We start from the raw sequence: 12,193 nt of genomic DNA, 5'->3' as shown, positions 1-12,193 counted from the left end.
CTATAAAGTATTGTGGCTCAACGATACCTCTGTTGTTGATTTTCTTCTGTCACCAGTGCGAATACAGTACATGTAAGGCGAATTTGTGAACCGAATGGCGTATTTCTTGGAAAAGATCAATGCTTTGTGTTCTTCTTTGAAGAAATGAAAATTACATTCAAGAACAATATCCCAAATTAACTCTGTTCATCAACAGTCCGCCATTTTGGTTATGTCCCTTGAACATGGACATACGGTTTATGGAATCAATCAAATTTCAAGGTCAAAATTATCGCTTTTCAACACAATTTGGCCTCATTTTGAACACACTACAATGTACCCCGGTTTTTCGTGTCTGCAAAGTTGGGTACCTTGCAATGCGCAGCTTCCTTAAATTTCATCTCTTTTTTTTTGGTGAGGGAACATATATTGCCCATAACCGTATACTTTTGCTCTTTTTGATGCCTTTTTACATTTAGTCAAGTTTTGATTTTCTCTTTATTTCCGTGACAGGCGACGAATCCGGATGTTAAAGTGTTAGTTTCTGTGATTTGCAACGTGTTCCCTTTCGGTTACTAAGGGAGGTTGTCTCCCTTCTCCCTTCTCTCTCTCTCTCTCTCTCTCTCTCTCTCTCTCTCTCTCTCTCTCTCTCATTATCTTCTGATGACCCTTCGGTTACTAAGGGAGGTTGTCTCCCTTCTCCCTTCTCTCTCTCTCTCTCTCCGTCTCTGTCCCTGTCCCCATGAAGACTAGCTGTCAGCTCGCTGTACAGTTGCTGTGCGCGACAGTTGTGTGTGCAAGCAATTACCTTCTAACCCTTCATCGTGGAATGCATCGAGTTTTCGCGTCAAACACGTGTAAAAATGCCAAGTAGCCGAGGCTTTGGAAGGCATGCGTTTTCAACTGCGACCAAAGCCCTGCAGCCTACTTTGTGTGCAACTGTTTTCTCTCTCAGTTGGCCCCTAACTCTTACTGGTTGTAACCGCAATTAGGATACCGTCCTTCCCCGTCCAGACGATCATGATCACACACACATGTACGCACACCGGCACACACCAGCACACACACGCACGTACCGCACACACACACACACACACACATAAACACGCACACAGCACACACACACACACACACATACCTAGAGAGGGAAAGTCCCCCCGGTGGGAACAAAACTTAACGTTGAAGTCATGTAGGTGTCGTGGATCCTCTCTTGTAGCATCTATTTTGTAGTGTTTTCTGCGTGCACACCGCTGTTCTTTTTATCGCCACATATTTTTCTCGGCGCAACCAGTAGCGAAGGCCTACTGGTGCGGAAGGATCATGGTAGGTTGGGAAATAAATGTAAGAAAAGGAAAGGCTTTGCATTGACTCAGCACGACTACTGTTAATAGTTTAACAATATACAGTGTTGGGCTGGGGGTGAGGGGTGGGGGTGTTGGGTGGTGGAGGTTGGAGTGGTGTTTGTGTGTGTGTGTGTGTTTGTGCGTGTGTGTGTGCGTGCGTGCGTGTGTGTGTGTGTGTGCGCGCAAACTGACTGGCAAGCTTTTGATAATCAGCCCATGCAATAGCCTGCACTCAGTTTTTGTTGTCATGTTGTTGTTGGGTGTACCAACGCTTAACATTCTCGGAGCCACTTGGTACAGGGAAGATGACTCTGTCATCTGATGAGAAATGAACGTTTTCAATCACCCCGCCACATAGGTCGTCGGGGGAATTTCAAGTAGTGCAATGACAGTGACAAAGATAGGCCTAGTGACAGCGATTCAGACAGTACTTACACAGTGCTGCCGCTGGTCACTACTGCTTATACCCCAGTCACACAGAGACGCCGCTTCTACTCCACGGTTGAAAAATTGTCGGAGAGCGTGGCCAATCGTGGGCCAAACGTGGGAGGATCTCCATGAGCGTGGTTTGGTCGGGGTGGGATCTGCCAGGTCGCGAAGCTGCGCGCTCTCCCCACGCTTATTTTGAACTGCACAAAACAAGCGTAGCCGGATCGTGGCGCAGTACAGTCGTTATGTAGTTTTGTTATGGCCTCCGTCACACAGCTCTACGTTTTTATGACGACCATGCCGATCATTCCGATCTGAAAAAGTTATCAACTCGGGGCTCGCCGTCAAAATCCAGCACATGGCAAATAACAAAAAACTACATCACGACTGTACAGGACTACCCTTGTTTTGTGCAGTTCAACATAAGCGTGGGGAGAGCGTGCAAGCTTCCCGACCTAGCAGATCCCACACCGACCAAACCACGCTCATGGAGATCCTGCCACGTTTGGCCCACGCCGATTGGCCACGCTTTCGGACACTTTTCCGTCGTAGCAGAAGCGGTGTCTATATTATGTGACTGGGCTATTAGTGCCATCTGCTGGATTTTGACGGCAATATGCCCCGATTTGATAACTTTTTCAGATGGGCATGGTCGTGGTAAGGACGTAGCGCTGTGTGACGGGGCCCTTACAAGAAACTGCATGACTTCTGCAGCAAATGCACGCCCTGTCCTTAACTTTGTTTGTTTGTTTGTTTGCTTAACGCCCAGCCGACCACGAAGGGCCATATCAAGGCGGTGCTGCTTTGACATATAACGTGCGCCACACACAAGACAGAAGTCGCAGCACAGGCTTCATGTCTCACCCAGTCACATTATTCTGACACCGGACCAACCCGTCCTAGCACTAACCCCATAATGCCAGACGCCAGGCGGAGCAGCCACTAGTTTGCCAATTTTAAAGTCTTAGATATGACCCGGCCGGGGTTCGAACCCACGACCTCCCGATCACGGGGCGGACCGCCTTACCACTAGGCCAACCGTGCCGGTCTGTCCTTAACTGGGCCAAGTCGATTACGCGAAGTATACTTCGCGAAGCTGGCCGCACGGAGCTTTAGCACTGAGGTTTTGGTAAAAAGACTTCGCGAAGCTGGCCGCACGAAGATTTAGCACTGAGGTTTTGGTAAAAAGACTTCGCGAAGCTGGCCGCACAAAGCTTTAACACTGAGGTTTTGGTAAAAAGACTTCGCGAAGCTGGCCGCACGAAGCTTTAGCACTGAGGTGTTGGTAAAAAGACTTCGCGAAGTCGACTTCGGGCTGAATGAAGGACCGCCGTAAATGAAATGTGTGCTAGCCAATGAAGCAAGAAAGCAAGCAATTAATTAACCGAACAACGTCAAAAGAAATGTTCGCATGCAGCACGGACATATCCCTTTTCTTTGGGCAAACTTTCTTTCCGTGTAGTGCTTAATTATTATTCAACATTCGTCTGTATAATTTATGAGAAAGGTTTAAATGTGCTAAACATGCGGGAGGGGGCTGTTTGATTGATATACCTGTTTGAGACACCCTGTAGACGCTGTAGATATGTCATGGTTGAAAGATGCGCATATATACACTTAATTAATGTGACTGTATTCAGCTAAGTTTTTTAATATTTTTCTTTTGCGCTCGTTCCCTTTAAAATACCTAAGTTCATTCAAAGGGGGGTCGAGTGTGACAGGGAGACTACCGTCGCCCTTCACCGCAGACTCTGCAGAGTTGTTCGCCTTAGAAGTTGTGGGCTTTCCTTGCATGTACCCGTAAGTTGTCCTTACTGTAAAAGTGAAAAGGTCGAATAAATGTATAGCCACGCGAAAAATCCACTGTCATCTATCTCTATATATTTATAGATATAGATAGATATATACGGCTTCTGTGTCTGTGTCTATGTGTGTGTGTGTGTGTGTGTGTGTGTGTGTGTGTGTGTGTGTGTGTGTGTGTGTGTGTGTGGAGGCAACATCTGTGGATTGTAGAGTTCTGTTTGTGATGGGGTCTGGCGACTTTCGTCTGTCTGTATGTTCTGGCATTTGAGAAGCCATAACAGATAATATAGGGCTTAGAAATAAGCTCTAAAATTCTCAATCCCGTTTGACAGGACTTCGCCTTCAAAGGTGATTGTGGTGAACCGCCACGCTGGCTGTCTCTGTCTCGCGATTCACCCCGGCGAAGCCGGATATTCCTCTAGTTTCTATATATATATATACGACTAGTGTCTGTGTGTCTGTGTGTCTGTGCGCGATGCACGGCCAAAATTCTCGGTGGATCTTTTTCAAATTTGGACACCGTATTCCGCTACACCCCGGACACAACCTCATCGATGAGATATTTCAACACGTGCTCTCAGCGCGCAGCGCTGAACCGATTTTGGTTTTTCTCTGGATCCATTCCCAGTAACTCTTCCTTATCTTCTCCAGTGTTTTCTGCCGCGTTTATCTCCCTTCCTCCGTGCGGTGCGCCGGCAAAGCCGGCGTACACCCGGCATAGCCGGGTCCCCGGCGCAGCCGGGTATTCGGCTCGACTTCTTCCCGGCGCAGCCGTACACGGCGAAGCGGGTATTCATCTAGTGTCTCAATATAGACACATCCATTTTTTCCACTGCTACATTATTTTACTTCATCTAAGGGATTGTGTCTGCTGGAAAAGAGATGATCAATTTTAATATTTATAGTGTCAATTATGATTTAGTCCTACTGCGTCGTCGAATACACACTAAAGCTTTTAAGTGATATTTCGAAGTGTATACGGGTAATTAAGCAGCAGGACATGTCTATCTCGTGCCGCCGTTAGAAAACAGCTTTTGTTGGGTGGTAAACAGACCGACCTGACGCAGCGTGTATTAAGTGTTTCAAATGTCACACCTGTCTTAAAACAAGAAACTGCGGAAAGCCGGAGACTGAGACAAGCATGCTCGATGTTTCATAAACAGGACACTGCCAAGCTCGAGGTTCATAAACAGGACACGGCCGAAGAAGCGTCAGATTGTAAAGGCGGTGTTGTGTAAACGAAAACAGAGGCAGTTTTGTTCGACTTTGTACATTAATTACCAGGGAGGACGTTGGGCACTAGCTGAAGGCCTCCCCTTCATCTCCCAACCCCTGCCCCCGAAACACTGGCGGTATTCCCCCCCCCCTCCCCCGAAACTTTTTGTTGCACATTAATAACCAGAAAGGACGTTGGACACTGGCGGATCCCCCCTCCTCCCCCCCCCCCCCCTCTCAATCTCTCTCCTACGACTGCCCAAAGTCCCCCTCCCAGTCTTCCCCCTCCCCCTCTTCCTCCTTGAAAAAGTGGCCTCAGTGCTTGTAGCCCTAAGCCTTGAGGCCGGCAACATGTCTGCGTCAACCCTCTTCCTCTCGCTCCTCTTGCTGGGAGGAATGCGGCCCGCGATGCTCCAATCATCCTCTGCCTACCTGTCGGCACGCGCTCAGCCCTTGGGCCAACACACCTTGCACCCCCTCCCCTTCCCCCTTCCCCCTCATGTCTCTTCCCATGCCCTCCCCTCCCCTCCCCACCACACCCTCTTCTCCACTCTAAATTAAAGTATTCCACTTTAGAACTGAACACACTTTCTGTAACCAGTTTTGAACACAAGGCAAGGCAAGTCAAAGGCAACATTTATTTTCAAATAAAAACAGTGTGACTAAGTACATATTACATAGTTCTACTAGCAAAAGTAGCATACACGGTAAACACTAGAAAGTTATGTTCTATGTAACATTGTGTTTAAAACTGGTCACAGAAAGTTTGTTCAAGAGTGGAACACTTCAGTTAAGAGTGTTCATCCTGTCTCGTCACTCCTATTTCTTCCTTCCTTGTCTCACACAACCATACCCTCCTGCCACACCTTCCTCTTCCTCCTCTTACTTCTCCTCATCCCTCTCTCCACCATCTCCCCCCCCCCCCCCCGGCTTCTTCTGTAGCTGTCCTTAGTCACCCCCCACCCCCACCCCCAACCCCCTGCGACATTCGCCCCCCCTCCCCCTTAGGCTCAGGGCTGTCACCTTCTGTCTACACTCCTAATTTTGTTGTTTGTTTTCTACTTCGCTTTTTGAGCTCCCCTCGTGTTTTCCGTCTTCCTTGCACTGAGCTTCTTTCAGGATGCAACAGTATGCAACGTTGGAAAGAGTATACCAGCAAACAACTGAGAAAAGAAGAAAAAAAACCCACTACAAACTATCACACGTTATATGTAAAGCCTCGCCAGGGTTTCGCGAGACAAATGATTATAACAATAATTGTGTAAGTGTCTTTTTCACCTCTACTTCACAAAAGAGTGCCTGCGGGGACAGGGACTGAGCTTACTAGCCTTTAGCTAACGGTTGGATATACACTGTCACACACAGACACACACACATACAATATACACATACACACCGGCATCCCTCTCTTTTTGTCATATCATTCATAATTGTCTGCAGGTCTCCTCCCCCTTTTTGCTGCCGGTGTCCGTTCGTCTCGTTTCGCTCCCGTAATCCCTCACTCCCTCTTCCACGGCGGTGAGAAGAAGCGGCGGAGGAATAGGCGAGAAGGAGGAGGACCCAGGTAAACGGCAAGCCAACGAACTAACAGCTGTGCAACACTTCTCTTTCCTCACGTTACAAAGCTGGCCTGGGACTGATACTTTGTTGTACGTACTACGGCCACTGTTGCAGTGCAGTGCTAAGTGACCGTTGCTAAGTGTCAACGTGGACAAAAATGTCCCCAGAAACTTGTTTCGTTTTTGTGTTTGGTTGTAGTTAGACTATAGTGCTGTGTTATTTTTGATTTTTCTTTTTCTCGTAGTTTCGTCGAAGGAAAAAGAACAGAAAAGAGCGAAGGAAACTGTACATGTACTTAGAGTAGATTTTTTGTTCAGGAGGTGGCTTCTAGTTTTAGTGTTATTCAATTGTTTTTCCCCCCTAACCGCGAAGGTCGTTTGCGGGAAAAACTCGGTCAGAAGGTACTCTGCACCGACTTCAAGAATTGCACTCAAACGGAAAAAGAGAAAAAGAAGCAGATTGATTCCAGTGATAACTTCTCAGCGGTTTTGACGTGTGCATGGTGTTGAAGACGTTTTAATGAGACAAACCCAGTACAAGGCGTATGTGGCCAGGCTCGCGAAAGCTCAAGTGTGTATGTGAGGAGCATTTCCGCCACAATTGGACATGATGGCTCTTGGTCGTCGATGCGGCCGCGCTGGCGGTCTGCCTGTTGACGTCGTTGTGCTGGCAATGGTGATGACGATGCTGACTTTGTTTTCTTTTGGATCTGCTCAAGGTGAGTTTTGTGTGTGATGGTTTGGGTGATTGAATTTGATAGCGGAACAACATCACGGACACATATATAGACAAGTCGGCACGCCAACAAGCGCTAACAAGCAAACATGTGGACTAAGGTACACAGAGGTACGGTCACGCGTAGACACACGCAGACACTCGCGCGTAAACACACTCACAAACATACATACGCGCGTTCGCGCGCACACACACACGTACACTCAAACACATACACACCGTGACACGCACGCACGTACACACACAAACATACATACGCACGCACGCACGCACACACACACACACACACACCACACACACACACACACGAGCTCTCGAGTTTCTGAGCCCTTCCCTCCAAGCTGCTGGCCGAAGGAGACTATTTCACAAAGCTTAAATAAATTCAGAATGGCTTTGAAACATGCCTGCCCAGCATTCGCATCTTTTCTGTACAATATTTGCATCAAGTAAATGTTCATGTTTGGGGCATTGACGATGTCGATGCAACGAGTCATGAAGCATTGGACCTTATTTCAATCACGAGATGTCCTGATACATTGTGAGAACGTATAATAATGCACTCCTGCCATTACTCTACATGCAGCGTTAGATTCTTGGTGCATGCTGGTACGTTTAAAACCCGGTTTAGCTTGAGGTCGACCTGTGTGTGTGTGTGTGTGTGTGTGTGTGTGTGTGTGTGTGCGCATTTGCTAGTCATTAAAAGTTCTACTTCTGGTACTCTTCCCTTTTGACAGTGGTAATACTGCTAACACACACACACACACAAACACACACAAACACACACACACACACACACACACACACACACACACACACACACACACACACACACTGACACCTTCACCCACGAGGTTTTCACATCGTTAAGGGTTCAGTCAAGACAGACATTCAGCCAGTTTTAAAACTGTACAAGCTTGAACTATTAGTATTGGAGGAGGTGCCCAGCATATCATGTTCACATTACACTGAACGATTAGGCAAATTGCGGCATGATTAGAAGATTGGGATTTCCCTTCTGCAATTGAAACTGTGCCACAAGGGAGAAAACTGACACAACTGAGACTGTGACCACGAACGGTGACTGTGACATTCACAAGTGGATTATTTAACTGAATGCGACGACGAGGATGTCATTCTTCTTGTGGTACGAGGAAAGTCATGTACGTAACATTGGAGGGAATAATGCTTTGTCAACGAAAAACATCCTAATGGCGAAGAGATGTCATTCTTTCTGTACAATCTGTGCAGGGAGGAAAATATCCTATACAAATTGACTGAATGCTAGTTTTTACAGGCTATGCAGCTGAGTTTTGACACTGACAGTTATAAAACTGCTCGAACATTGAAGAACGGTAACCGTGACAATTGAATGAATGCATGCCTTTGTCAACGACAGAACAGCTCGATGGCGAAGAGGTAATTCTTCTTTCTATTGCAATCCCGGCTCCATCACCGGTGCCATAAATCGTTGTCTCGTGACTTCATTAATCTTCCTGGCCTGTCACTTCTTGTTTACCACCCAACCCGTCTAGCTAGTTGGATGCCCGCAGTCCGCACGATGACTATGGGAGGCGTGTGACTCCGATGACTCGGCTTCTCGGTGCCCTCTTATATACATATATAATTAACAGTCTGTCCGGTTTCTTTTATTTTAAAATGTTATATCTCCTCTGCTTCGTTTTGTCTTTGTGGTTGTTACATTAGTTTTTGCCTTTTCATGAGTTCTTTAATAGTTTATAGGCCTACTGCAACTGCAGTGTTGATGTGTCGTGGATGTAACTTTTCTCAGTGTTTGTGTGTGTGTGTGTGTGTGTGTGTGTGTGTGTGTGCCGTGTGTGTGTGTGTGTGTGTGTGTCACTCTCTGTGTGTGTGCAGTGTGTGTGTGTGTGTGTGTGTGTCACCGTGTGTGTATGTGTGTGCTCTCTGCCCTTCTTCCATATCTTTTTAGTAGTGTGTGCTCTTTATGAATCTAACAGTCCTATATTAATTTGTTTATCAAAATCAGCCGATTCTCTAAGTCAAGGACACAGTGGATTGGAATAACTGAGAGGACTGCAAAAGAATTATTACGACTAATGAAGCTTGAGCCTAATTTCTCCGCCGCAACGGAGTCCTGCCCGGTTTAGCGGCATGTATAGCACGTTACAATGATTTTCTTTGCATAACACGTTATGTACCTCGTGACTTGTATATGCGAGGAGTCTATTTTATGTAACACAGTCTATTAAATTTTGTGGCAAGTGCGTCAACGCACGGACATGCATGGTCTCACGATTACTTCCCTTGTCAGTTGTGTGTGGAAGTTGATGTGTTATTGTTACAATATTGTCTCAGCGTTCTACTCAGTACCGGGGTAGATTACAAAATATTCAGTCCCCGTCTTAACTTTTAACGAGCACTCTACTGTGTTCAGATGTCATGATAGAACAGAATATGTAGTCCACAAGAAATGGAAAACAAGTCGCGTAAGGCGAAAATACAATATTTAGTCAAGTAGCTGCCCTTTTTCAGCAAGACCGTATACTCGTAGCATCGTCAGTCCACCGCTCATGGCAAAGGCAGTGAAATTGACAAGAAGAGCGGGGTAGTAGTTGCGCTAAGAAGGATAGCACGCTTTTCTGTACCTCTCTTTGTTTTAACTTTCTGAGCGTGTTTTTAATCCAAACATATCATATCTATATGTTTTTGGAATCAGGAACCGACAAGGAATAAGATGAAAGTGTTTTTAAATTGATTTCGAAAAAAAAAATTTGATAATAATTTGTATATATTTAATTTTCAGAGCTTGTTTTTAATCCGAATATAACATATTTATATGTTTTTGGAATCAGCAAATGATGGAAAATAAGATAAACGTAAATTTGGATCGTTTTATAAATTTTTATTTTTTTTTACAATTTTCCGATTTTTAATGACCAAAGTCATTAATTAATTTTTAAGCCACCAAGCTGAAATGCAATACCGAACCCCGGGCTTCGTCGAAGATTACTTGACCAAAATTTCAACCAATTTGGTTGAAAAATGAGGGCGTGACAGTGCCGCCTCAACTTTCACGAAAAGCCGGATATGACGTCATCAAAGACATTTATCAAAAAAATGAAAAAAACGTTCGGGGATTTCATACCCAGGAACTCTCATGTCAAATTTCATAAAGATCGGTCCAGTAGTTTAGTCTGAATCGCTCTACACACACACACACACACACGCACGCACGCACGCACATACACCACGACCCTCGTTTCGATTCCCCCTCGATGTTAAAATATTTAGTCAAAACTTGACTAAATATAAACAAGTCGCGTAAGGCGAAAATACAATATTTAGTCAAGTAGCTGTCGAACTCACAGAATGAAACTGAACGCAATGCCATTTTTCAGCAAGACCGTATACTCGTAGCATCGTCAGTCCACCGCTCATGGCAAAGGCAGTGAAATTGACAAGAAGAGCGGGGTAGTAGTTGCGCTAAGAAGGATAGCACGCTTTTCTGTACCTCTCTTTGTTTTAACTTTCTGAGCGTGTTTTTAATCCAAACATATCATATCTATATGTTTTTGGAATCAGGAACCGACAAGGAATAAGATGAAAGTGTTTTTAAATTGATTTGGACAATTTAATTTTGATAATAATTTTTATATATTTAATTTTCAGAGCTTGTTTTTAATCCGAATATAACATATTTATATGTTTTTGGAATCAGCAAATGATGGAGAATAAGATAAACGTAAATTTGGATCGTTGTATAAATTTTTATTTTTTTTTTACAATTTTCAGATTTTTAATGACCAAAGTCATTAATTAATTTTTAAGCCACCAAGCTGAAATGCAATACCGAAGTCCGGGCTTCGTCGAAGATTACTTGACCAAAATTTCAACCAATTTGGTTGAAAAATGAGGGCGTGACAGTGCCGCCTCAACTTTCACGAAAAGCCGGATATGACGTCATCAAAGACATTTATCAAAAAAATGAAAAAAACGTTCGGGGATTTCATACCCAGGAACTCTCATGTAAAATTTCATAAAGATCGGTCCAGTAGTTTAGTCTGAATCGCTCTACACACACACACAGACACACACACACACACACACGCACACACACACACACGCACACACACACGCACATACACCACGACCCTCGTTTCGATTCCCCCTCGATGTTAAAATATTTAGTCAAAACTTGACTAAATATAAAAACACGGACCGGTAGCTCAGTTTTGTGTGTCACAGTGGACTTGGTTTAAACAAGTTTATTCAGTAAATTTCATTGGAATATTGCCGCATACATAAAATAAGGAACATAGAGCACAACAAGCTAGGGTTATGAGCGTACTCTTAAAAGCAAATGAAATTTGGCGGACGATTGTAATATAACAAGTTTGAAATAATGTCAAAGTAATAATGGTGAACAGTGGACTTGAAAGACCTCGGTCATTGTGCCAGCAGTGCAGGTGGCTGATGACACCTAACCACGGGTATACCTGTGTATCTCATCTAAAGTCGGGGTAACACCCGGGAACATGCCCCTAAAGGTTTCACCGTGAGGGCGTAACTGAAACAACATTAGCATCGTGTGTCATGTTATCGTCTGTCGAGATCTTTCCTCGGCCGTTTTAAATTGCATAGTCAAAGATTCATGTCAATACTCTTGCGATCATATTGTGATGACACATTGAGTTTGGAGCCACCAGCGGCTTACATTGATCAGACCAGTAGTGTCGACTGAAGACTGTCAGTTCCATAATACATTTTTGTCATCAGAAATAATTGCATTACGACAATCGGACGTGGACCGCCTGAAATCACAACTTGATTCCATGTAACTTGTCAGCATGTCTGTCAAGATCTTAAATGAAATTGTACAGTTCAGCTGCAAGTCAGTATATACAATATATCGTCCACACCTGAATAACGACAATGCTTTCGGGTCTGTAATTGGCATTGGTTATTGACAGTGACAAACAACGAGGTCAGTTAGCCCATCTCGCCTTTTTCTGTACAGAAGACAGCACGGCAGGTTGGCCATTCCGGCAAATGTTCTGATCCCCGAAAGCAGATGATTGGAGTCTGTGAGTGTATGAAACATCTGTTACAGAATCAAAGAGTTTATTAAACAACTGCACAAATCCATACAA

General features: G+C 44.8%; 1 protein-coding gene across 1 annotated transcript in view; it reads left to right on the top strand.

The window, feature by feature from the left end:
* Positions 1 to 6,279: 6,279 nt before the first annotated feature.
* The window catches only part of LOC138959768 (low-density lipoprotein receptor-related protein 2-like), a 139,481-nt gene continuing 133,567 nt past the window's right edge, over positions 6,280 to 12,193 (top strand). The window contains exon 1 of the mRNA XM_070331376.1: positions 6,280 to 7,047. Coding sequence (XP_070187477.1) covers positions 6,936 to 7,047 — 112 coding nt within the window. The 5' untranslated portion in view covers positions 6,280 to 6,935. The remainder of the gene's footprint in view (positions 7,048 to 12,193) is intronic.

This window comes from Littorina saxatilis, linkage group LG2 (genome assembly GCF_037325665.1).
Source record: "Littorina saxatilis isolate snail1 linkage group LG2, US_GU_Lsax_2.0, whole genome shotgun sequence".
In the NCBI taxonomy this organism is placed as follows: Eukaryota; Metazoa; Mollusca; class Gastropoda; order Littorinimorpha; family Littorinidae; genus Littorina; species Littorina saxatilis.
The sequence above is the reverse complement of the archived record's forward strand: the minus strand, read 5'-3'. Positions and strand labels throughout refer to the sequence as shown.